This window comes from Cydia fagiglandana, chromosome Z (genome assembly GCF_963556715.1).
Source record: "Cydia fagiglandana chromosome Z, ilCydFagi1.1, whole genome shotgun sequence".
NCBI classification, from domain to species: Eukaryota; Metazoa; Arthropoda; class Insecta; order Lepidoptera; family Tortricidae; genus Cydia; species Cydia fagiglandana.
Window position 1 is genome coordinate 10,739,726 of NC_085959.1, and position 23,729 is coordinate 10,763,454.

A 23,729-nucleotide genomic window follows, 5' to 3' on the forward strand; every position below is an offset into this window, starting at 1 on the left:
ACAGGGTGGAAAGGCACGACGATCCTTTCCGCAAAAGGGGGATTGTTTAGCCTAAGCTCTATATTTTCTCCATAGAAACTATGTTAATATGGGCAACCGTTTCTAAATTATGGCCTTTTAAACATCCATGCAAAAAACTACTTTGTTCTAACCCTAACAGGTGACAGGGTCAATGAACTTACTTGTAAACAATCAATATACGACAGGAAATTGTAGTAATTTTTTGCCATCCAACTATTCTTAGGTCTGCTTACAACACGGTAAGAATCGTAGCAGGATTTTCGCTTTCTTAGTGGTTCCACTTGTTCAATACTTGAATGAAGTAGTTATGTTATTCCTTAATATTAATAATACTAACCACAACATTGTTTACGACAGTTCAAATTGTGACATTGACAACCACTCAAAAGTACGCAATCGTCTTATAAATATCTCTGGTTTCCTTGACTGATGAAAAGGTTTTAGTTTCTTAACACGTTTCACAAAATTATTTTCGAATAATTGGAAACTATCTAAAATAATTAAAAATTACAAGTAGGTTGTGTTTGATGCAGCAAATGAACTTGCAAAAATGAAATACTAAGAATAAATCAAGAATAAATACTCTTAAATACCTAACTAACAAACCTTCTTGCGTGGTAGGAAATAGACAAGACGTCTGATGTTTGAAATTAAATTGTCATTGAACTTCACTTCATATTTACTTTATTTCATATTCTTCAAATAAAAATGCCGTTGTTAGATGCTCGTGGTTATTTAAATTTGTGGAGCTGTGTAAAAGATATGGTGTACCAAACGAAATGTGAAACTGCGGACGAAATGAGACATTAAAGGCTAATTGCTGCTTGTGACAATCTGCGGAGGAAAAATGACGAAGAGCATCACCAAGATAGTGTTAAATATTGGCAAAAAGTAAGGAAATAATAAAATTGTTTATAATATTTTTGCATTCATTTGATTTATTTGTCATTTATGCGTCATTCATACATCATTGCGATTCTGTCAACGATCGGAAAAAAGCGTAAAGTCCCGAGCTTTCCCGACTAGGGTTTCTGGTTTCTCGAACTTTTTAATTTCTCGAGGCACGGGAATTCTCGACCAAGATTTCTCGAGTTTCTCGAGTATCTCGAGAAATTTTGAAAGCTCCAAAAAACAACATGTTATTTGATTTTTTTTGCTTTTTTACAAATCAAACTCGTAGGAATCGTAGGTGAGATCAATAATCAAACATATGGTACATTTTTAGTCACCATAAATTGCACTTAATAATCAAAAATACAACAACAAAAAAACTATAGGTGCACGCGTGCGCACCGGTGATGTGTTATGCTATAGTGTATTTCTTTAGGTATTCAACAAAATGTAAACAAACCACAATATGGTATTTTATCAGGCAGCAATATTCAAGTCAATAAATTTTGTATTAAAAAACTCGATGTGACACAACTTTTAACAGAAATTTTACTACGTAATATTAATTACTCGTACTTACTCAACGTAACAATAAAGCTGTTAAAATTGTAATATTTTGCTAATAGGAATATATCGGGATTATTTGATTTATCAATAGTAATTTACTTTTGTAATATTTGTTATTACACTTATTACATGGTCCTATAATTCGTTACAATTTTTTTTAAAGCGTTTTTCAATAAAAAAGACACTACATGAATGTCATGAATATGTAGTTCAAAAGTTTCAAAACATGAAAATCGGTTAAAGCTAGAACGACAGGGGACGGATCACGGTAGTTTTTTATTTGGATGGTAATAAATGTTTTAAGTAGGTTCCTACCCTACCTGAAAATGTAAGAAAAACATTGTTCATATTTATTTAACTACCTAAAGAAATACATCATAGACACATCATGTGTTTATACGCGTGTTTTATTTTACTTATTAGTAGAGATTTATTTCTCGAGTTCTCGAGGCATTGAATATATTTTTCCCGTCTCGACTTAGGACAAATTTCTCGAGATTTCTCGCCTCGGGAATTCTCGAGCAGAAACCCTATTCCCGACGGAGATCCTTAACCTAGCCGTCATGTGCACATGCTATAGGGTTATCACCAGAGTTAAAAAGTAGAAAATTTGGTATTTTTATTTTTTAATCAATTAACGATTCTTACCATTACCAATCTGCTCAGTATCACTTAAACGACCTAATACTTCCGGGAAGGATCGTCGTGCCTTTCCACCCTGATATATCAGATACCATAGTAAAAAATATAATAATTTAAGTTTTGTATACAAATCTTGTTTTAGCTCTATTTATATATACATATATATTTCCCCACAACACAAGCCTTCTTGAGCTTACTGTGGGACTTGGTCAATCTGTGTAAGAATGTCCTATAATATTATTTATTTATTTATTTATATAGAGCTAAAATATTATTATATTTTTTACTATGGTATCTGAAGCTACTTAAACTAATTGGCGCCACTTGCACCATCCCATTAACCCGGGGTAAACCGGTTAAACCGTTAACCCAGTGTTATATTGTACTGGTAACCATGATAACTCCAGATTTAACCGGATAACCCCGGGTTAGTGAATGGTGTAAGTGGCCCCTGCAGGCATAGATATACCTTATCATAATGTAAGTACAAAGTTTCAGAGTAATCTTGCTAGTCGTTTTAAAATGAGAGCGTAACTACGTTTCTATGGAGAACCGAGCTTGCTGCGACTCTTAAGGCAAACCATTCTGGCGTTAGAGTCGGACCAAAAAAAGTCTGCAGCGGATTTGATAGCCCACGCAGTGTAAGTTCCATTATTTGTCATAATTTCATAGAAGTTTGATGTTTAAAATAACACTTGCACTGCGTGGGCTATCAAATCCGCTGCAGACTATTCTTGAAAATCGCCTGAATCGCTTCGGGAAAAGGATGGTACGGCCGTGCCTCTTTGTTTTGCTCGATTTGGCGGCAGTGCCCCAGATACTTTCTATACCTATAATTCTGGACATAGGATGCGAAGGTTAGTTTCCGTTTCGCCGGATTCTTATTTCGTCGGATTATCATAGGTACCTACACTCAGATTGTGACGTCCTCAAGTAAATCCGGCGAAACAATAAAATAATATTATTGGTAGTACAAAAGTCATAATTATATTAATAAACTAATTCACAAATGATAAGGTAACCCTAATTTATCGTATATCGCCTCACAGGTCATGTTCCTAAAGCTATAGGTTCTCTCGTAGTGATCTAATTTCTGTAAAGCGCGGTAGAGGTTGCTCCCGGGGCTGGCGCTTTCCTGGACGTCCTTAGCAGGTAGGATGGAGTAGTCCGGGCGAAGGAAGCCCAGGGTCACGCCGTCTTCCAGCAGCATGTCGAACCGCTGCAGCTGAAGGTCGGTCACGCGGCTGTGGACCGACAGCTCTTCCCTGTAGTCTCCTGTAATGATTCGATTGTCACAGGGACATTGCACGCCAACAGCAGAGGCAACAGAGGGGTACAAGTTGGTCTGTGAAGACGTGCTGTGGACGCAAACATCCGCGGGGCCAAGATGTCTTCACAGGACAAGATGTATCCTTTTAAATGCTTGCGTTGTCGAAGTAACTATGTCGGGTGGCCAAATAACAGGTATACACTTTAGTTTTTGTAATTTCTTTGAAATATAAAAAATATTAAGTACTTCTTGTTAAATATAGTATTTAGTGCCGGCTGTTAAATATGGAAAATAATGTCAAACAAATGTCCACCTCTAGCAGCATGGCAGATATGAACCCTTTTAATCACATTTTCACACATTTCCTGCGTTTTTAACCGACTTCCAAATATCAAAGAAGGAGGTTATCAATTCGGTTGTATGTTTTATATTTTTTTTTCTCAGTGACTGTCTCGAATATTTTGTTTTAATTGTTAAAATTGGCCTGTTAGCGTAGACGTCCTTTAAAGATAGTCCCACAGAAGAAACTCAGGAGCTGTTAAATCAGGCGATCTTGGGGGCCCATCAATCGTTTCTCGAAATTAATCGACCGGGAAACGTTCTTTTTAATGTTTCTATTGTGTTGCGGCTCGTGCCATGTGTCTTGCATCGTGTCTTGTAAACGCTCCTTAACAAATTTGCCGTATCTACACGAAGTAATTTTCATGCAACTACTGTCATATTTGCCGCCAAAACAAAAGGCGGCAAAAATAAGTTGTATACCACCAAGATAGCCACCCTGTATAGCTAAATAACTGCTAAAAAATACAACGTCAACACGTAGGTACCTATAAAAGCGACGCCGAGGGAGCACCGATTGTAGCCACGTGTGTGCGCGCCCTCGCGGTTCCAACCGCGGCCTTGGTACACGCGCCCGTCGTTGCCGATCAAGAAATTGTACCTGATTAAATACATTTATAAGGTAAATAAGCTGAAATAGGTTCGCTGTCCGTCCGTCCGTCCGTCTGTCTGTCACCAGGCTGTATCTCACGAACCGTGATAGCTAGACAGTTGAAATTTTCACAGATGATATATTTCTGTTGCCGCTATAACAACAAATACTAAAAACAGAATAAAATAAAGATTTAAATGGGGCTCCCATACAACAAACGTGATTTTTGACCAAAGTTAAGCAACGTCGGGAGTGGTCAGTACTTGGATGGGTGACCGTTTTTTTTTTTGCTTTATGGTACGGAACCCTTCGTGCGCGAGTCCGACTCGCACTTGCCCGGTTTTTATTTCACTGATATCTAGGTAGGTGTAAAACTTCTACATACTTGCATTGCTCGTTAAAAGTTGAATGGCGAAGGCGTAATATAATCTTGCCATGCTTTAATATTGTAACGGAACCAATGCGCGCATGTACTCGATATGGAAGTACGTACCTACCTCGTCTGGCGTTATTCTAAGAAGCGACAAATGCGACAACGCGATAGCAAAGATAACTGATACTGATAGAAATATAAGTTCGCTTTTGTACAGTCGGTAGCTCCGATATATCTGATGGCGACTGTACCTCAATTTCTGTAAATTTTATGTAAACCTGTTTACATAAAATTCAAAAACCATTTTAAAAGAACTTGCATTTGATGAAGTGGAATTGCTGATGACGATTAGAACGGAACTCTGCAACGACGCATAGTTTACGTTTGGCGATTTTGTCCTGTTCGTTGTTTGTTTTTAAGCAAGTAAGGTTTATAACCCACATTTTTAGGGTTCCGTACCCAAAGGGTAAAACGGGACCCTATTACTAAGACTTCGCTCTCCGTCCGTCCGTCCGTCCGTCCGTCTGTCACCAGGCTGTATCTCACGAACCGTGATAGCTAGACAGTTGAAATTTTCACAGATGATGTATTTCTGTTGCCGCTATAACAACAAATACTAAAATCAAAAGAAAATAAAGATTTAAATGGGGCTCCCATACAACAAACGTGATTTTTGACCAAAGTTAAGCAACGTCGGGAGTGGTCAGTACTTGGGGTGACCGGTTTTTTTTTTGCTTTTTTTTTGCATTATGGTACGGAACCCTTCGTGCGCGAGTCCGACTCGCACTTGCCCGGTTTTTTATTAAGGTCTAGTTCTGATACCACCAGTAGGCCGCAAGATAGACTACCCGTCATTGTCTAACTATATTAATTAAGGAGGGACGGGTAGTCTTTCTCGCGGCGAGATACTGTCGCACCAATGTGCTACGCCGGCTGATGAGTACACTCACGGTATATCGTATCCAAGATGCTTCGACTCCAAGAAGTAGTTCTGCAAGTTCCGCAGTTCCGCGGCGCAGTTGGTGAACCGGTGGCACTCGGGACTGACGGTGTGTTGTACCACCACCAGCTTGAGCGGCGCGAACCGTGCCACCGTGTTGTTGCCCGTCATGTCGCGCGCCAGCCAGTCTTCGCGGGTGATGTTCCACTCGTGAGGGGCTGAGATATGATAGATTTTTTTCATTTTTTGTTAAAAAGTAATATGTATTATAAATACTGACGTAATATTATAGTCCTATAAGTAGAACCGGAAACTCTGAACTGAAACTAAAATTACTTATACCGAAGTAAATCTAAAATAAATTAAATGAGAGCTCCGTGAATAAAGTTTTGTACGGATCTCTAAAAATGGCGGCTGTGGTATTGTACCAAAGATGCTGGTAGTATTTCCGGCAGTCGTACTGCCGGTCCTACCATCAATCTTCGCTACCAGGGTTTACTGCCCTCCTACTGTGAATCCTGAATTTTCGTGATATTATTCATGTGAAGTTGTAATGCAGAAGTTTTGTCATTATTTACCTTAACCTTAATTAATATCGAATACCATTGATACGACTCCATGCAATTTATCGTCTTCCAAGAATTAAGTAAACAAACCAAACAAATTGATAAGAATTTGCAATGTACTTAAATAAACATATCTATGTAATTCGATATAGTCGTATTGATAAGCCGGATAATATATTTTTACTTGATACTAGTACAGCAATAGATAGCATAAGATAATCTTTAAGACTTAATTATACAGTTGCCATCAGATATATCGGAGCGGCCGTGGTGCTTGAAAATATCTGAACACGAACTCTAACGCCTTGACAATAGAGGCGTATTCAGATATTTGTGAGCGCTACGGCCGCCCCGATATACCCGATACCTACTCCTGATGGCGACTGTACAAGTAGTCGGTTAACAGTGTTGATCATGGTAATAGCGAGCTATGTATAATGTATGCTTCAGCCTTACCTCTATCGACGACGTTAAGCTCGCCCCTCTTGACGACGAGCGTGAAATAGAGTATGAGCGCCGAGCACAGCACCAGCGCGAGCGCAGCGCACGCGCACGAGAGCCGCTCCGCGCGCGACGTGTTGCGCACCACCGTCCACACGTACTGCGGACACGAGTACGCTGCGAACACATACAACAGGTCAATCGAGAAAAAAACACAATCGAGAGGAGATAATTCAAGAAATAAATAAAATCGCTATTCTGTAAGTGTCAGGTTGTAACTGACAGCTTATTGCCAAAGGGCCATGCACTTGCACCATTTCACTAACCCGAGTTAACTGGTTAAACCTGGTGTTACCATGGTTACCAGTACAATTTGACACTAGGTTAATGGTTTAACCGCCTAACCACGGGTTAGTGGGATGGTGCAAGTGGCCCTAAAAGTAGTTGGTGGCGGGGACGCTGGTATGGCAGGCACTATGACCAGGGCCGTCTTAAACCATACATACATCAGAATTTGGGGCCCTTTTGGAATATACACACAATATCGTCTCGTGTGTAATGACCAACACTTGTATCACAATCTACTATTATCTACCTACGTGTAATTGTGAAATTGTTCTTTAATTGTAAAAAGGAAAAATTGTTGTCATATAAAGAATTACGCACGACTCGCTCGCCACCCTAATAATCTCGCTCAGGAATCGTGAAAATAGAGCTTAATAAAGACATTCAATGAAAACTACAGCGAACATGATCAGTTAAGCCGTTTTTATGATCGCGCAAAAAGAAGACACAGCGCTGCGAAGGTACACCTTATGCTTGTGATATATATAAGTAGGTATGTACTGACTTAATAGAGTGTGTACGGAAAGAGACGCGTCTTGGAAGATATGGGGAACCTAACCAATACATGGTATACGGCTCTTCTGTTTCCGCACAGACTGTAGGTACTCGTACCAGGCGTGTCTCACTCCGCGATTTCGTCGCTTTGCTACAGGTAGCTAAAAGTATATCCGTTCGACCCCAATTTTGGGGTTTGCTATAAGCCGCGCGTGGCGCTGTCGCCACCTAGCGGCCATATCTGTCCTGATCGTAACAGACGCGTTTTGTTAGAGAGTGATCGAGTCTTCTGTACCCAGTACTATTATTTATTCTATGCTCGTACATAATACTTACTAATAGCCTCCGTTCAACGCAGCCTATTGTGACGGACGGGTCACTACGGAACCCTGCACTGAGCATGGCCCGACCTGTTCTTAGCCGGTTTTTACAGTAGGGTTGCCAAAAAATACAAATAAATTTCGAGCCCTTTCTCTACTATACCTTCGCTCGATGGAAAATAATCACAAAGATACAACGCACCATTACTAAAAACGCACACCTTCTGGGATTATGCAAACTCGGATTACACGTATTTAGGACCAGTTAAAGGTATTAAACGATTTACAGCTTGCTGGGATTTCATTCCTATAAATCAAATAAGACCCCCTTGGGTCTAATTGACCGGGGTTGACATAAAATTTTACTTTAGCCAATCGACTACCTAATGACAACTTTAATTTGGTAGCGGGAAATTCTGTATTGTGTTATGACTGCGGGCGGGGTGTGTCGTGTGTCAGTCATGTGGAAATTAAAAAAAAGTAAGTACTGAAAGCTTCGACGTCGTTAAATAAGAAACCTATTTTACGTTATTTTGATTCAATGTCAAACAATTGCTGTAGGTACTTAGGCATTTTATTTTATTTTATTCATTACAACCACATCATTAAAAATAAGGAGCATTTTACGGTTTTAACTGAAGGCTGTATAGACAGGTAGACCCAAAATAGAACTCGCCACCTACTGGTTGATCTAGGGTTACGTATGTGTTCTTGGTAGTCGCGCCAACTATCGAACTCTGTTTCGCTGTCCTCGGCTTCCAGAAGATGTTCCAACGACGTACCTATCACAAAGCATTTTTACTTTATTAAATTACTAAATACTTAGTCGCGAGTCGGACTAGCGCATGAAGGGTTCCGTACCATTATCAAAAAATCACGTTTGTTGGGTATAGTCGTGGACGGCCTATAACGCAAAATGACTAGTGTAATATTTTGCATATAGTCCAGAACGCAAAATGACCGAATGAATCTATCTATGTAAAGGTAAAACAACGAAAATGATGTAGGCATTTTGCGTTCGCGATGTAGACTAGAAGTGATATAGGCAAAATATTACACTAGTCATTTTGCGTTCTAGACCGTCTGCGAATAACCCGTTTGTTGTATGGGAGCCCCACTTAAATATTTATTTTATTCTGTTTTTAGTTTTCGTTGTTATAGCGGAAACTGTAAACATCATCACATTTGTGAAAATTTCAACTGTCCGGTTATTATCACGGTTCATGAGATACTGCCTGGTGACAGACAGACAGACGGACAGTGGAGTCTTAGTAATAGGGTCACGTTTTTACCGTTTGGATACGGAACCCTAAAAACGACAGGAAAATCGATCAGGAAAATCAAAATGTCAGTTTTGTGTGAAATTAATTTTCATCATCATAGTACATTTTGTGCAATATGCAACAATTGCAGCACACCGGCAGTGACGCAACGTCGCGAAATATGTGCATCAAGCCACCAGGAGTGCATAACTGCAAGCGGTTCAGTTCAAACTGCACACTGTGTAGTTGAGAAATGCATGTAGACTTTTGAGTCTTATTTTCTACCTCATTGATTTCAATTTCCAAAGCTCTAGAAAGTAAGGTTGCAGCAATTTTAAATTGCTAGGGTGGAGCTTGCAAGAGCTGAACCATTGAAGTATAAATTGAGGCATTATTGACATGAAATATTGTGTTCATGTTAACACATTGCACGATTTTCAGACTGAAAGAGACCACATTGTCAAGTGTCGATAAGGATGATGGCTTCTATTCTACTATACAAAGAAATCTTCATGGCTGTTGCTCCTCGTAGACTTTTTTTGACTACGACAATAGTACCTTTTACTTGGAAACTGCAGATAGTAACTCCTTAAGTCTTAGTTGGTATATAGTATTTATGGTAACAGCCAGGATTCAAGGAAGGTTGAAATACTTAATTCGAAATGCATTATTCTGGATAAGGCACACTTACCTTGATCTAGGGCTTGCAGTGCGCATGTCTAGACAGTCTAGTGCATTCACGACTACATAGGAAGTTTATTTGTAGGTACATTTATGCTAACGGGGGGCAACGGGTGGTCACCACCCTCTGGCCTAGTAACGCTATCCTTGAAACCATTTCGATATAACTCTATAGGGCTCGTAAAGAAATAACAACCTTATGGTCTAGTAATAAATTCTATAATCAAATAACGCTCACAACACTTGTGTCCCAATGCTCCCGTGCTTAGTTACGTCGACCTCTTAGGCGGAAATGGTATCCTGGTGTATAAAATTCGTGAAACGGTAAGAGGTTAGGGAGTTCCGGCGGTTCGACCGCGCGTTTCAAACGACGTCACGTTCCGAAACTTAACTATAATGAAAGGATTATGACTAATTTCAGAATTGTAATAAAAGGCAGGAGGTAGTGCATTTAGTTACTGATAAGAAGTTATTAGCAATCGGCACTTTCTCTTTTTCTTTACGTTTTTAGGGTTCCGTACCCAAATGGTAAAACGGGACCCTATTACTAAGACTTCGCTGTCCGTCCGTCCGTCCGTCCGTCTATCACCAGGCTGTATCTCACGAACCGTGATAGCTAGACAGTTGAAATTTTCACAGATGATGTATTTCTGTTGCCGCTATAACAACAAATACTAAAAATAGAATAAAATAAAGATTTAAATGGGGCTCCCATACAAGTCATACAACAAACGTGATTTTTGACCAAAGTTAAGCAACGTCGGGAGTGGTCAGTACTTGGATGGGTGACCGTTTTTTTTCTTGCTTTTTTTTTTGCATTATTGTACGGAACCCTTCGTGCGCGAGTCCGACTCGCACTTGCCCGGTTTTTTGAACGTACGCTCCATTATGGAACGATGTCCGTAATTGCATATGTGTGCAGTTGGAAAATGGAATGGGGCAAGGTGGCAGCGGCCATCACCAAGGTAGTTTTCATGAATCGCCAACATATAGGTCTCCCACATTAAATGATTTTCAAGTTGATATTCAGGGAAAATTAAATAATAAAAGGCTTTCTCCCGATATAATTTCCAAAACAAGAATTAAAGTAATTATTATTGCGTTTTAAATTATACCAATGATTTACTACTCCTGAAGTGGAAGTGAGATATCAAACATGTTATCATGATATCAAGGATGCTATGTGCAACAGGTGGAACAAGGACATAAGACATCAGGAGTTCATTTATTTACTAACTTAACGTACCGATGGTTAAGACGAAAGGGGAAGAAGTGAAGTGACCGCTATTCCGTAAAAACTTGCTATGAACTTAGTATTGAACATAATAATAGTTAGGTATTTGTTTTACAAGGGGGCAAAGTTGTTGTTTAACCGCTCGTGCTAATATTGATACCCGAGCAAGCGAAAGATTCCAAAATTGAACCACGAGCGTAGCGAGTGGTTCGAAAAATGGAATCTTGAGCGTTGCGAGGGTTTCAAAGCACGAGGGTTAAACAAAATTTGCCCCTGAATGAAACACAAAATTTTTCACCACACCAACCCGAAGCAAATTTTAAATGTGAAATATCAAACAAAATCAAACCAAATCAAATCCAAATCAATGTTATTAAATATTTGTCATCCAAAATCATCATTTAAAAGTCAATTCTACCAGCAAACATAAGAAACTTACTCAAAATTTGCATTTGGTTACTTTGTCTCACATGTGAATAAAATGCAACTTTGCTATCAGTTTTCGAAGTGCAAAATAAGCCTTTCCGAGCTGGTGTGGTGAAAATAATAATATAGCCTTCATGGCGCGCTAAGAACTTGCTCCCGAGTTATGGTTGCCTGGTGTGTACACGTTTCCGACCGTGCCCAGTCTACAGTGCGGTAGCGATGTTATAACCCTGTCGAGGGTTTATTAAATTTACAATAAGGTCAATAAGACAAAACCTACAGTAGGGTAGATCGAGGCGAATAAAATCACAGAGCAACTCAGAACGAGATGATAAAGAGTTAATATTTGTCATATTGCATTGATACCGCCACTCTACACTACACTGCACTGTAAATACCTATACGTCTATCTTCTTAGTCTTCTTACCCTGCAACGCACAGTCATAGACAATATTTTAAATCACTTTTTTTGTAAGAGCCGATTCGGCCTGTACTTCCTTATTTTTTTTAGTTAAACACTAAATAATGCTAACTAGCTACTAATCCTTACAACACCAGTGTGTTAATTATCTGTTAAATAATGAAAAGAAATTAAATTAATTACATTTTTATAATTTCCAGGTCCAGACTTACCATCTCATAAAATTAATAACCAAATTGTCTTTACTGTATAAACCAAATTTACAACACATTCAAATCTTAGCAAGGCAGATTTTTATTTCGACATTTACCTAAATGGTGAATCACAAAACAACACTGTTGAAACATAAAAACAAAGTCGACTGCTGCCTTGCTTAATACCTATCTTCAAAAATTTTGGAATATGGGAATAACACTTAAAATAATACATACCATTACACTAACTTAATACATTAACTTTAAAAAAACAACGGGTTGCATTCCGGGAGTGTCGACTGAAGTGAAAACTCAATGACTAGTCCAAAATGTCTGCAGCGCTATGTATAATTGACCCATCCTCCTTTCTATTGAAAAACTTTAGTTCCGAAATTGCTGGTCAGTGAGCTTGTTTAAAATTCGAATAGAAATTGTAAAGTTACCTTGCAGACCTCGCATCTAAATATATTTGGTCATGATATTTTGAGTTTTATTCACCAGTACTAGAGTTCACTTTTATCAGCGATTTCATCAAGTTGTAGCTTTATTGAATTATATTTGAGTGATATAAAGTTAGAATGTAACTGTGAGATCCTCGTATTTCAACCCGTACAAGATTAGAACCGTTTTCATGTAATGTCATTGAGTTTTTCTTTATTGATTTAAATGCCATCTAAATGAGTGGCCATCTAAACGTTACGGTCACGTGATCGCTGTCTTGAGCTTATCATTTTTTCCCCACCTCAAAAAGTGCCCAGCGCCGCTAAAGAAGTTTTCCTTCAAAAATCCTTAATAAGGTAGTTAAACATATGTAGGTAGAGTCTGTGCGGAAAGAGAAGAGTCGTGTACATAATTGTTCGTAAGTTTTCTAACACAATGTATTATTGTTATAGAAATAAATGAAATGAATTGTATTTGGTGCCCATACATTTCAAGACTTCTCTTTCCGCACAGACTTTAACAGCTAGGCGTAGCCCATTGAGTTATTATCACCATAGAGAAGCCATACCAAACAATGAAATTGTCGCAATCGCAACCAGGGCTATAACCGCAAAAATCGAAGTTCGCAAATGACGGCGTAATTAGTGATAGAGAAAAATCCCCGCAATTTGCGAATTTCGGTTTTCGCGGTAGCCCCTCTGTTCGCGCCCCAAAACATCGTAAGCGCCGTGAAATTCATGAAACTTACGCGTTTGGATCATGAGATTCGCGCTCGGCTTCCATAGTTTGTTGTAGGGCAACAACAACTCATGGTAAAATACTGGTTCTGAACGTAGTACCTAATAATAAAAATTCAATGGCGTAGCCCTCCATGATGCCCTATTCCCTCTACATACTCGTAGCTTTAAACTTTATGATTTTAAAACAATATTTCCATGTTAATTGATTCTTATAAACTGGGAAATTAAACACAACATTTAATTAGGAGATCAATTGGCTGCGAAATTTGTTCGCTATCAGTCTAGATAATCTAAGTTAATCTACTAATACCATAAAGACAAAGCCGGCATTTTGCAATGCCCACATCAAACTTATGATAACAAAGAATAATAAAAATATACAACGGGTGATGCCGATCGTGTCATCTTCTATCTTCTAATATTTACAATTACCTTAAGTCCCATGAATTTATACGGTTACCTCTAGTTTACACTTGACATTTAAGTTAGCGACTGCGTGAAGTGAACTCGATCGCATTCCCTCTCGATCGTAGTCGCACCATATACCAGTTAGAAGCTCCAAGGACCTTTGAGTTTATAGTCTGTTAACATTTCACTTTTTCAGATCACAATATGCGTTTTTTTACGAAGTCCTAAAATATTTAAGACAATGTTCCGTGTTCGCGGGGTTCCAATGCGGCACTTGGTGTAAGTGGTCCAACACGTGTCGTCCCGGTTGCACCGTGTCCGGCGACAACTGGCACTGGGCGTGCACCACGTAGTCTGGGTGCAGCACGCCGTCCTTCACCAGCTGCTCTATCAGAATCCCCAAGTGTGCAAACTGGACATCAGCTGTCATGTCTGTATTGTAGTCTCCCATGAACATGATGCTTATACTCTTTAAGTTGTACCCCTTCACCATTGCCCCTACTACGTTTGCTCCTCGCCCTTCGAAGACCGTTCCTTCGCCGCCGATTAAAAAGTTAGGGACGATATCGTCAAAATCTCTCCGTAGATTGTCTTGTTGTATTGCTAGCATTGTTTCGATGCAGCGGCGAGTCTGGTTACAATAGCCTGTGCCCGTGTGGCCGATGACTACGTTGTGTACTGGCAGGGACAAGTAGTCTGTGTTGTACGGAGGCATTGCTTGCCAATCGTCACGTCGGAAATACCAGGTTTCATTTAGACCTAATCCAAAAAAAAATACGCATTATTTTATGCTTGTTTAGTTCCAAGTTACAGTAAGAAGCATGACTATCGGTTATTTAAAATGCGATGCCTTGTATGGTCATAATCGTAATAATAAAAATTTTGAGAGTTAGACCAAGAAGAGTCTGCAGCGATTTTGATAGCCCACGCAGTGCAAATGTTATTTTAAACGTCAAACTTCTATGAAATTATGACGTATAAATAACACTTGCACTGCGTGGGCTATCAAGATCGATGCAGATTTTTCTAGGCCGAACTCTAAATGAGCTTCAGAAATGTCAAAAACGCTTGGATTGTATGTGTCAAATTATTTGAAATGATCCGATTTAATACAGTAAAATTATACATTTTGCGTTTGCGTCAAATCCGGTACTTCTGATTTTTTGCAGGCTTGTTTATGATGTTGGCCCAATGAATAATCCAAGTTTGTGACCTCGAGCGCCGAACGCAACTTTGTCAAAAATCGAATAACCCCATTTTTTTTTAGATTTGGGCGATTATAACCCTAAAGTACTAGTTTTTGATAGTAACTTCCTAGGGCGTTTGTAAAGTAGACTAAATTTGCTACAATAAGACACTAGAATAATCTCTGTACATCTAATATTTTCCGAGATAAAGCCTTTCAAAATTTTATAATTTTACATCAGTTCTTAGCTATAATTTAAGGGTTAGGTAGGTAATTTATATGGAATTCATCTCCGCCACGTTCTACAAAATATTTATATTCCATAAAAAAATGAATGAGTGCCTATTTTGAAAAAAATAAATTTTATTGAAAATGTGGCGGTGATGAATTCCCTATAAATTACCTACCTAACACTTAAATTATAGCTAAGAACTGATGTAAAATTATAAAATTTTGAAAGGCTTTATCTCGGAAAATATTAGATGTACAGAGATAATTCTAGTGTCGTATTGTAGCAAATTTAGTCTACTTTAAAAACGCCCTAGGAAGTTACTACCAACTAACTTTAGGGTTATAATCGCCCAAATCTAAAAAAATTGCGGTTTATTCGATTTTTGACAAAGTTGCGTTCGGCGCTCGAAGTCACAAACTTGGATTATTCATTGGGCCAACATCATAAACAACCCTGCAAAAAATCAGAACTACCGGATTTGACGCAAAATAGCCAGGTTACAAAATTCGACAAAGTTACTGGATTAATTAAGGTGTTGAAAGACTTGAAAGTTCGGTTACATGTTGACTCTGTGAGTATTTTTTTTTTAGTAACGATGTCGAGTCATATGCCCTTGATAAAATTTAAAAAACTTGTAAAATTACACCTTCTCGAGTTACAAAAACAGAACCTTCCCCTGACTTAGTAGGTTGTGTTTTTTTGTGTCTTTTTTAGTGTACAAAATATAGATAAATAATAATAAATAATATATATATATATATTCATATAAAAATAAAGTACTGGATATCTATGTATATGTATAGCATACACACAAGCACTCCTGTAACAATCACACCTTCTAGGTACACACACACACATACACACACGCACACACAGTCGCGCCAAACGCCTTCCGACCAGAGGGATCAGGCTGAAAATCAGGGCTGGATAATACCACCAATCTAGCAAAACCTGAGACTGGTGCCCATTGCCTATGTACCAAAAGAAAGGCTGACCTGCACTTGTAAAACTTGTTAGTATTAATAATTGTTGTTTTAAGCTATAATGTACTTATACTGTAAGTTTTCTTTTTTTTTTTGGCAATACACATTTTTTTTTTATGTAGTGATGGTAGTTATTTGGTAAGAAAATTTAACATGCAGAAAGAACTGTTTGTAGGTATGTAACAAACCAAAAGTAAAGGGGCCCACTGATTAACAGTCCGCCGGACGGTATCGGCCTGTCAATTGTTCGGAACTGTCAAAATTTTGTTCTAACTGACAGGCTGGTAACGTCCGGCAGACTGTTAATCAGTGGGCCCCTTAACATACAAGTGTGTCAAGGCATCGATATTAAATTAGAGTGGATTAATTGAGAAAATATTAGCGATCAAAGTTTTTTATTGTATGTAAAGAGAATAGGGAACCATGTCCCGAATATTACCTAGGTCTAGTCTGGTGGGCTTGGTGGCGAGTTGGAAGAGGTAGAGGCCGAGGCCGACGGCCACCACGAGGGCCCAGCAAACAAACACGGCGACGCTACAGCGGAGGCCGTTAGATTTCATCGGCGCCACCAACTCTAGGCCCAGTATTCGGCCTGAAACATTACCAAACAACATACTGTTTAGCGCTTTGCAAGAATCAATTTAATATTTCAATGGAAATATTAATATCTTTTTATTTATTTATTTATTTATACTTTATTGCACAAAAGAAAAACTTAGTATACAAAAGGCGAACTTGATGCCATGAGGCATTCTCTACCAGTCAACCTTAGGGCAAAGCAGAGAAGATTGCAGGCGGAGCATTAGAGAGAAAAAATATTGTATAAGAACCTCGTACAATGCATATCAATTTCAATAGTAGGGTCAGTAAGGAACACAAATGTATGGAAGTGCATGCACTTTAGTCTCAGGCGATGCCGCTTGGTACGATTGTTCCTTAGGTCAAACAAAGTTGATCTGGCCCGGTAGCCAGGAGATCGTACCATGCAGACCCCCCAAGAAAGGGGGGGGGAAGGGTCGGCTCCCCAGGTCCAATCTATGCTATATTCCTTCCTAGTCTTAGCTACTAGGGCAAGTTATATATCATTTTCGTATAACTTAGGGACGAGGAATTCATTTTTGAAATAATTATTATACCTTTTTCATACAAAAAAAATTATTTTCGTACAAAAAATGAAAATGTTATGTCATTTTTTGTGACAATTTTGGATGTTACAATCACAGCGTGGCGATTTGCACTAAATAAAAAATTGGACGATGTAGCCCATGTATTCTTTATTCTGGAAAATATCACTTTATAGTAGGCATTCATACATTTTTTTGTAATAAAAAAATAATTTATAGCGCGTGGCAGTAACATGACAGGGCATCGCCTGAGACTAAAGTGCATGGTAAATGACCTTACTGACCCTACTACAACACAATGTGTAAGTCATACTGCTGAAATTTTATTATCAACCAAGTAAATAAGCTATCATTATTTGCTCATTTTTCAATTTCGGTAATATATTTTTGTCAATAAAGCATGACTCACGCTGGACCGGGCCGGGCCCGACCCGAGGCGTCCTACATGTCATATTCTATGACGGCTGACGGTGATCACGTGGTGCTTTCCATAGAAAACGAAGCGCCGGAGGAAGCTCCGGCCCGGCCCCGGCTTGTCTAGCGTGAGTTTATATTATTGCGGTCACACATGCCTACCTACATGGTCGTTTAACAGCCGTTCGCACGTGTTTGTGCAAATACGTTGACTTTGAGTATTTTTTGAATCCGTGCCGTGTGTGAACAGTGTTCGTGATTATTATTAATGAATGTCAAATATTTGGTCAAAGAACAGCAAACATGCAACGAATATTCCGGTTTGTAGTACCAAGTAGTAGGTACTAAATATTTGAATGTCGTAGCTATTCGCTATGTGTACGACTGGTGCTGCCCTCATTTTGTCGAAATTTCTACGTTAAATCTTATGGAGTAAAATTAGTTCAAGCGGCTGCCGCTATCTAGTACTAAAGTCGGACATTCAATAAGATTACCTGTGTTTGTGACGATCAGCGCCACCGACTTCAAACGTTCCTAATAGTAGGTTACATTATAGACACTCCTTGGTGATCAGTCGCGGAACAAGAGGCACTTTACCTACTTAGATTAATAATTGATTTATGTTTCTAGGCTTAGGTTGAAGTGGAAGCGTGAAGGGTGTGGGCCACGCTGTAGGTACACCGAGTTCGTCTAGTAGGAAAGCTAGGCCCCAACGTGTTCATAGTTAAATTAAAAATAGCTAGAACTAAGTAGAATGACAATCACAATCTTTGTAGTGACAATATTAGTTGGAAAGAGAACTCTATTTTTTGTATAATAACTAATAATAAGTGTTATAAAATGAATATAAAACTAAAATTAACTACAATTAAGATAACTAAAGCTAAAAAATTAAAAATACCTATCAAAATTTTGCGCCCTTGGTAGGGTGCCCATCACGGAGGCAGCATTCCCGCGCTGGATTGCTATGGCCACTCTTTGCGCGAGAAAGCTGCCTGCGCTGCGCGAGGGTCACCTGTGGCCTGCCTTAGTCGTTTGCTGAGCGTCTTGTGGAGCCCCCGAGCCAGCTACCCACCGACCTAGGTCATTGTTACTCATAGGTAGAGTCCGTTTACCAAGGCAAGGACCCAACTGCACAGAATAAATACTCGTAATAGTACTAAGTACAGAAGACTCACTCTAGTCACTCTCTAACAAAACGCGTCTGTTACGATCAGCACAGATATGGCCGCTAGGTGGCGACAGCGCCACGCAAATTGGGGCCGAACGGATGTACTTTTAGCTACCTGTAGCAAAGCGACGAAATCGCGGAGTGAGACACGCCTGCCAACTGTCCGGCTCCCATTGGATTTATTTTTATATATACTTTATAAATATCTGGGACACCGAGGTTAGTTCGAAAAACAAATAAAATACTATAAATAAAAATAGGCGTTTCCCAGAGGTAAGACCCTACATCGATTTATCGCCCCCGAAAACCCCCATATAGCAAATATCATCGAAACCGTTAGAGCCGTTTTCGAGAATCAATATCCCCAAAATATATTATTATTTCACGACTAAATAAATAAATAAGAATTGCTCGTTTAAAGGTATTACATTAGATATATATAGATATATAGGGTGGGTAGTCTAAAATAACAGACACGTATTTTTTAGCTGCCCAAATTCAACCTATTGAGAGAAATTGTCCTCCAAAGCACTGAAAAGTGACCAAACCCCCTAACTTCTGTAGAGCATTATGTATGTTGGTAGTCCCGATTTACCGAGTCTGGCCGCGTAGCCAAGATGCCAATCGCTTACGCTCCGCAGCGATCGAAACGCAACTGTCACTGTCGCGCTAATACGGAAGAGTGATAGAGAGACATAATGGTTTTCGTTGTCGAAGCGATAGCGATTGTAACCTTGGCTAGGCCGGCTGATAAGTCGGAAGTTCATATGATAAAAGTTAACATTAGTCATGCGACACGATGTCGCACACGCGATTTCATACAAAATGTACGAATAGTCAAAAACCTCTTTCGACATCGTCCATGGCTGGGAATCGAGGGGTTAAATAGAGAGGTTTAACTCCTCGAAAGGTCAGTCAGATTCAATGTTGTTTAATCCATAGGTAGTTTCTAAGATAAAATAAGTCTTCGTCACCAAACTCATAATTACCTGTACATATAGAGTCTGTGCGGAAAGAGTTGTGAAATTTATGGGAATATAATACATTCCACGACTCTTCTTTTTCCGTACAGACTCTAATCGTTTTTTTTATCATCGAAGAACGTAAGTACTCGTACCTAGTAAGTAGATCGTCATTTGGACGTGGAGAAATGTATAAACCTTGCTTGCAAGATTTGACCCAAACCTGTGAGTTAAGTCTTGTAAAAATAATAGGCACAGTCAGTAGCCATAGTAGCCGATGAAACAACGCTCCATAAGTAGACCGTATCTGCGACTATGGATTTATTTTGCGAATAGCGGTATTCAGTGTGCTTTTAAGCGCCCAAGTAAGTAGGTACATAGTATAATTTTGACAATTTGGGGCTATTCCTAGCACCATTGGGAACAACTGAGAAAAAATCCCCGTACCTAACTAATTGCCACCAAAAGTTTTTTAATTAATGTTCAATACTAAATAATAAAATACCTAGATAAACAAGGAGTGATAATAGGTAATATTTATACCTATAACAGACTTCAGACCTAACTTAGGTGCTAATATGTAAGTACCTACTTATAATCATCTCTGTGAGTTAAATGTGTTCGTATTTGTTCTGTTTTTCCTTAGTATCGGAGCAGGACAACAGGACAAAGGATCGAAGGATGCGGCGTGCGACACATAAAATAAATATAGTGGCAATTGTAGGTATATATATAGTGTTCAGAGAGAAGCCGATTTCATCAATTAAACTTCGCAAAGTATATCTTAATGCTAGAGTCGCAAAGCTCTAAATTAAAAGGCCAATCAATATACCTGTATAGGTAGTTTTTATGCGTGGTGGGGCTGCCGTAACAGCTATAGGGAATATTACGCAAAACTGCGTAGAGGGCATCACTATCCAATCACAAGGCCTACCGCGAAACACGAAAATCAAAAGTTCGGTTTCTGCCTCTCTATCACTCTTGCCTCTTCAGATAACGAAATTTCGATTTGCTTGTTTCGCGGTAGGCCACCTGTAAACAAACCGCCTTGATGCATCAATGTCATAGTGAAAACTTGTCAAAAAACTGTTTAAGGCCTAGTATGTATAAGTTACTCTATGGTTAACTTGGTATTAAGCTTCAAATTAAAACTTGCTTACACAGGCAGGTTTCTTGTCATGGGGAATGAAGCGTTAGAGCAGTATAATTAAAAAAACCGGACAAGTGCGAGTCGGACTCGCCTACCGAGGGTTCCGTAGGTTTTAGTATTTGTTGTTATAGCGGCAACAGAAATACATCATCTGTGAAAATTTCAACTGTCTAGCTATCACGGTTCGTGAGATACAGCCTGTGGTGACAGACGGACGGACGGACAACGGAGTCTTAGTAATAGGGTCCCGTTTTACCCTTTGGGTACGGAACCCTAAAAAGGTGTTTTGGAGTGTGTTCGCAACAATTTTGCCAATTTAGTTACACAAGGGAAATAAGACACATTTACACATGATATCAAATGAAATGGGTATGTTAGGACCTACCTACTGAAATTATATGATATAAGTACCTAAAGGCAACACTACAATTTCTTCAAGCCCACGGTATCTAACTATGTATACATATACATATATAATTGTCTCACTTGTACTAATGTATTGGTACAACGTACAACAAGGACGAATTATTGATAATTTGTATTGATATAATGTTGTTATTGAATAAAGTAGTTTAGTCAGATTAAGTGCCAAAAATATAAAGTACTTGTCACAAATATAAATAATGGGCCATGCGTATTGAAAAACAAACAAGTAAGAGTCGCAGGCGCATCATCTAAATAGTTCTATTACTCACCCTTTACCAGCTCAGCGTTCTCAACGTTCTGCGTGACCGAGACGAACTTCGGGCCGATGTGCACCCGCGAGGACTTGGTGATGTTCATGGTGGAGACCACGGGCGTCGTCCGCGCCACCAGCTCTGTGGGCGGCATGCTCGACGCCACCGCCATCTCCGAGCCAGACATGCCCTGCTCACTGGGCGACCACATCACTTTAACGATACACAATGACTCACACACAATGTCTCTGCGCCGGTCTCAGAACGCGACTGACTTCACGCCGGCGATAAACATAATCTGCGCGAAACCCTGTTTACATGTGATAATGTTTATAACTAATTAGTTACTTATTGTTATTAATGTCTCCCTCATTCTCCGCGCGTGAGTATCTTGCGTCTCTTTTTGAGGATAATTTTGTAAAATAATAAAATAAATTACAGTGTGAATAAATGAGAGATCGCACGGATCGTGAGTTACGGCCGGTACCATGAAGTGTGTTCTCTAGACCACTGGCCGCGCTGTAGGCCGGGTTTCCCGAGTTATCTGACGTCAGACTCGTGGTGGTGGCTCGACCTCGCAGTCGGCGCGTTCGTAGAATTGGGCATTTACTTTTTATCAGCCGGTCAACAAATGGGTGCAATACATTTATATATATACTCCTTCTCGAATTGTGCCTGTGTGGAACAGAACTACAGAGGAGCCTCCGAGACAGACAATGTTGACAAACATATCTAAAAGAACTTGAATACAGCAAAACACCTGTCTTAACGAATCAGATTGTTTTAAACATCCTGGTTTACAATAATTATTACAGAATTGCTTTATACTTACCTATTTATTTCATTGTATTATCGATACTTAGCAAACTACCTAAGTACCTACTTAGTTTAAATAAAGTGTGTTGATGCGTGATAAGATTCAATATTAAATTAGCGTTGCCGTGTTTCTTGCTAGTGTCATACATAACTTGATAAGTAAGAAGGTTCTCCGCGAAATTATTGGGTAGCCTTGAATTATTTAGGCGGCGCTATTCGTAGGTAATTCCCCGGCGCGAGACATACTTAAGCCCGTCACGGAGGGTTCGATAATATATCTTACCAAAAAATATCTATCGCAAGGCATCTTAACATACCTTGCTATATTTAGCTCGGTCTTCCCGCTCGAGCAGGAAGAAATATAGCTTAGATTGGACCTGGGGATCCGACCCTTTCCCCTCCCTTTTTGGGGCGTAGGCACACGATACGATATCGTGGCTCCCGCGCCAAATCAGCTTTGATTGACTTTAGGAACAATCGTGCCAAGCGGCATCGCCTGAGTCAAAAGTGTATATACCTACTGCACTCACTTAGCTTACGAGCTTAATTTCAAAATAATCTAAATTTTGATAGCCTTTATCTCGGAAACTATTCAATCTACAGAGACAGTTCTATTGTAGAAAATTTAGTCTTCTTTAAAAACGTCTAAGGAAGGTACTATCAAAAACTAGTCCTTTAGGGTTAGAATCGCCCAAAACTATACATAAAGCGAAATTTTCGCAGGTTTTTCGATTTTTGACAAAATTGCTCGAGGTCACCAACTTGGATTATTCATTGGACCAACATCATAAATAAGTCTGCAAAAAATCAGAACTACCGGATTTGACGCAAACGCAAACGCAAAATGTATAATTTTACTGTACTTATTAAACACGTTGATTATGTTTCTTCACTAGCTATCTATCAAACTGCTAAGTAAAAAGGATTAAGTAAATGGGGATTCATATTTATAACGCACGTTTTTAGGGTTCCCTACCTCAAAAGGAAAAAACGGAACCCTTCTAGGATCACTCGTGCGTGTGTCTGTTCGTTTGTCACAGACTATTTTCTCGGAACTTACTGAACCAATTAAGTTGAAATTTGGTACACATATGTAAATTAGTGACCCAAAGATGGACATGTTTTTTTATAATGTTAAAATACATAGGTTCGAAGTTATTTAAGAAAATAGCCAAAAAATGACCATTCCCCCTTTATCTCCGAAACTAATGGGTCTATAATCTTGAAAAAAATACACAAAATACCTAGTTCTTTACCTATAGATGATAGAAAAACCTATTAGAAATGTGCAGTCAAGCGTGAGTCGGACTTATGTACGGAACCTTAGAAACGCGAGTCTGACTCCCACTTGGCTGGTTTTTAGGGTTCCGTACCTCAAAAGGAAAAAACGGAACCCTTATAGGAT

At 39.1% G+C, this 23,729-nt stretch overlaps 1 protein-coding gene across 3 annotated transcripts; it reads right to left on the reverse strand.

The window, feature by feature from the left end:
• Positions 1 to 3,093: 3,093 nt before the first annotated feature.
• Positions 3,094 to 22,016, reverse strand: LOC134679167 (peptidoglycan recognition protein-like). 3 transcript variants are annotated; one of them, XM_063538041.1, is made up of 6 exons: positions 21,527 to 22,016; positions 8,486 to 8,584; positions 6,658 to 6,819; positions 5,646 to 5,853; positions 4,219 to 4,331; positions 3,094 to 3,396 (listed from the first exon to the last, which is right to left on the reverse strand). In XM_063538041.1, the coding sequence occupies exons 1-6, from the start codon at positions 21,717 to 21,719 to the stop codon at positions 3,125 to 3,127; spliced, it is 1,047 nt and encodes a 348-aa protein (XP_063394111.1). In that variant the 5' UTR covers positions 21,720 to 22,016; the 3' UTR covers positions 3,094 to 3,124. The 3 variants fall into 3 exon arrangements, with proteins under 3 accessions (XP_063394111.1, XP_063394112.1, XP_063394113.1); XM_063538042.1 differs by lacking the exon at positions 8,486 to 8,584 and having other exon boundaries at positions 21,527 to 22,014; XM_063538043.1 differs by lacking the exons at positions 3,094 to 3,396; positions 4,219 to 4,331; positions 5,646 to 5,853; positions 6,658 to 6,819; positions 8,486 to 8,584 and adding exons at positions 13,798 to 14,368; positions 16,450 to 16,602.
• Between the last annotated feature and the right edge of the window lie 1,713 nt (positions 22,017 to 23,729).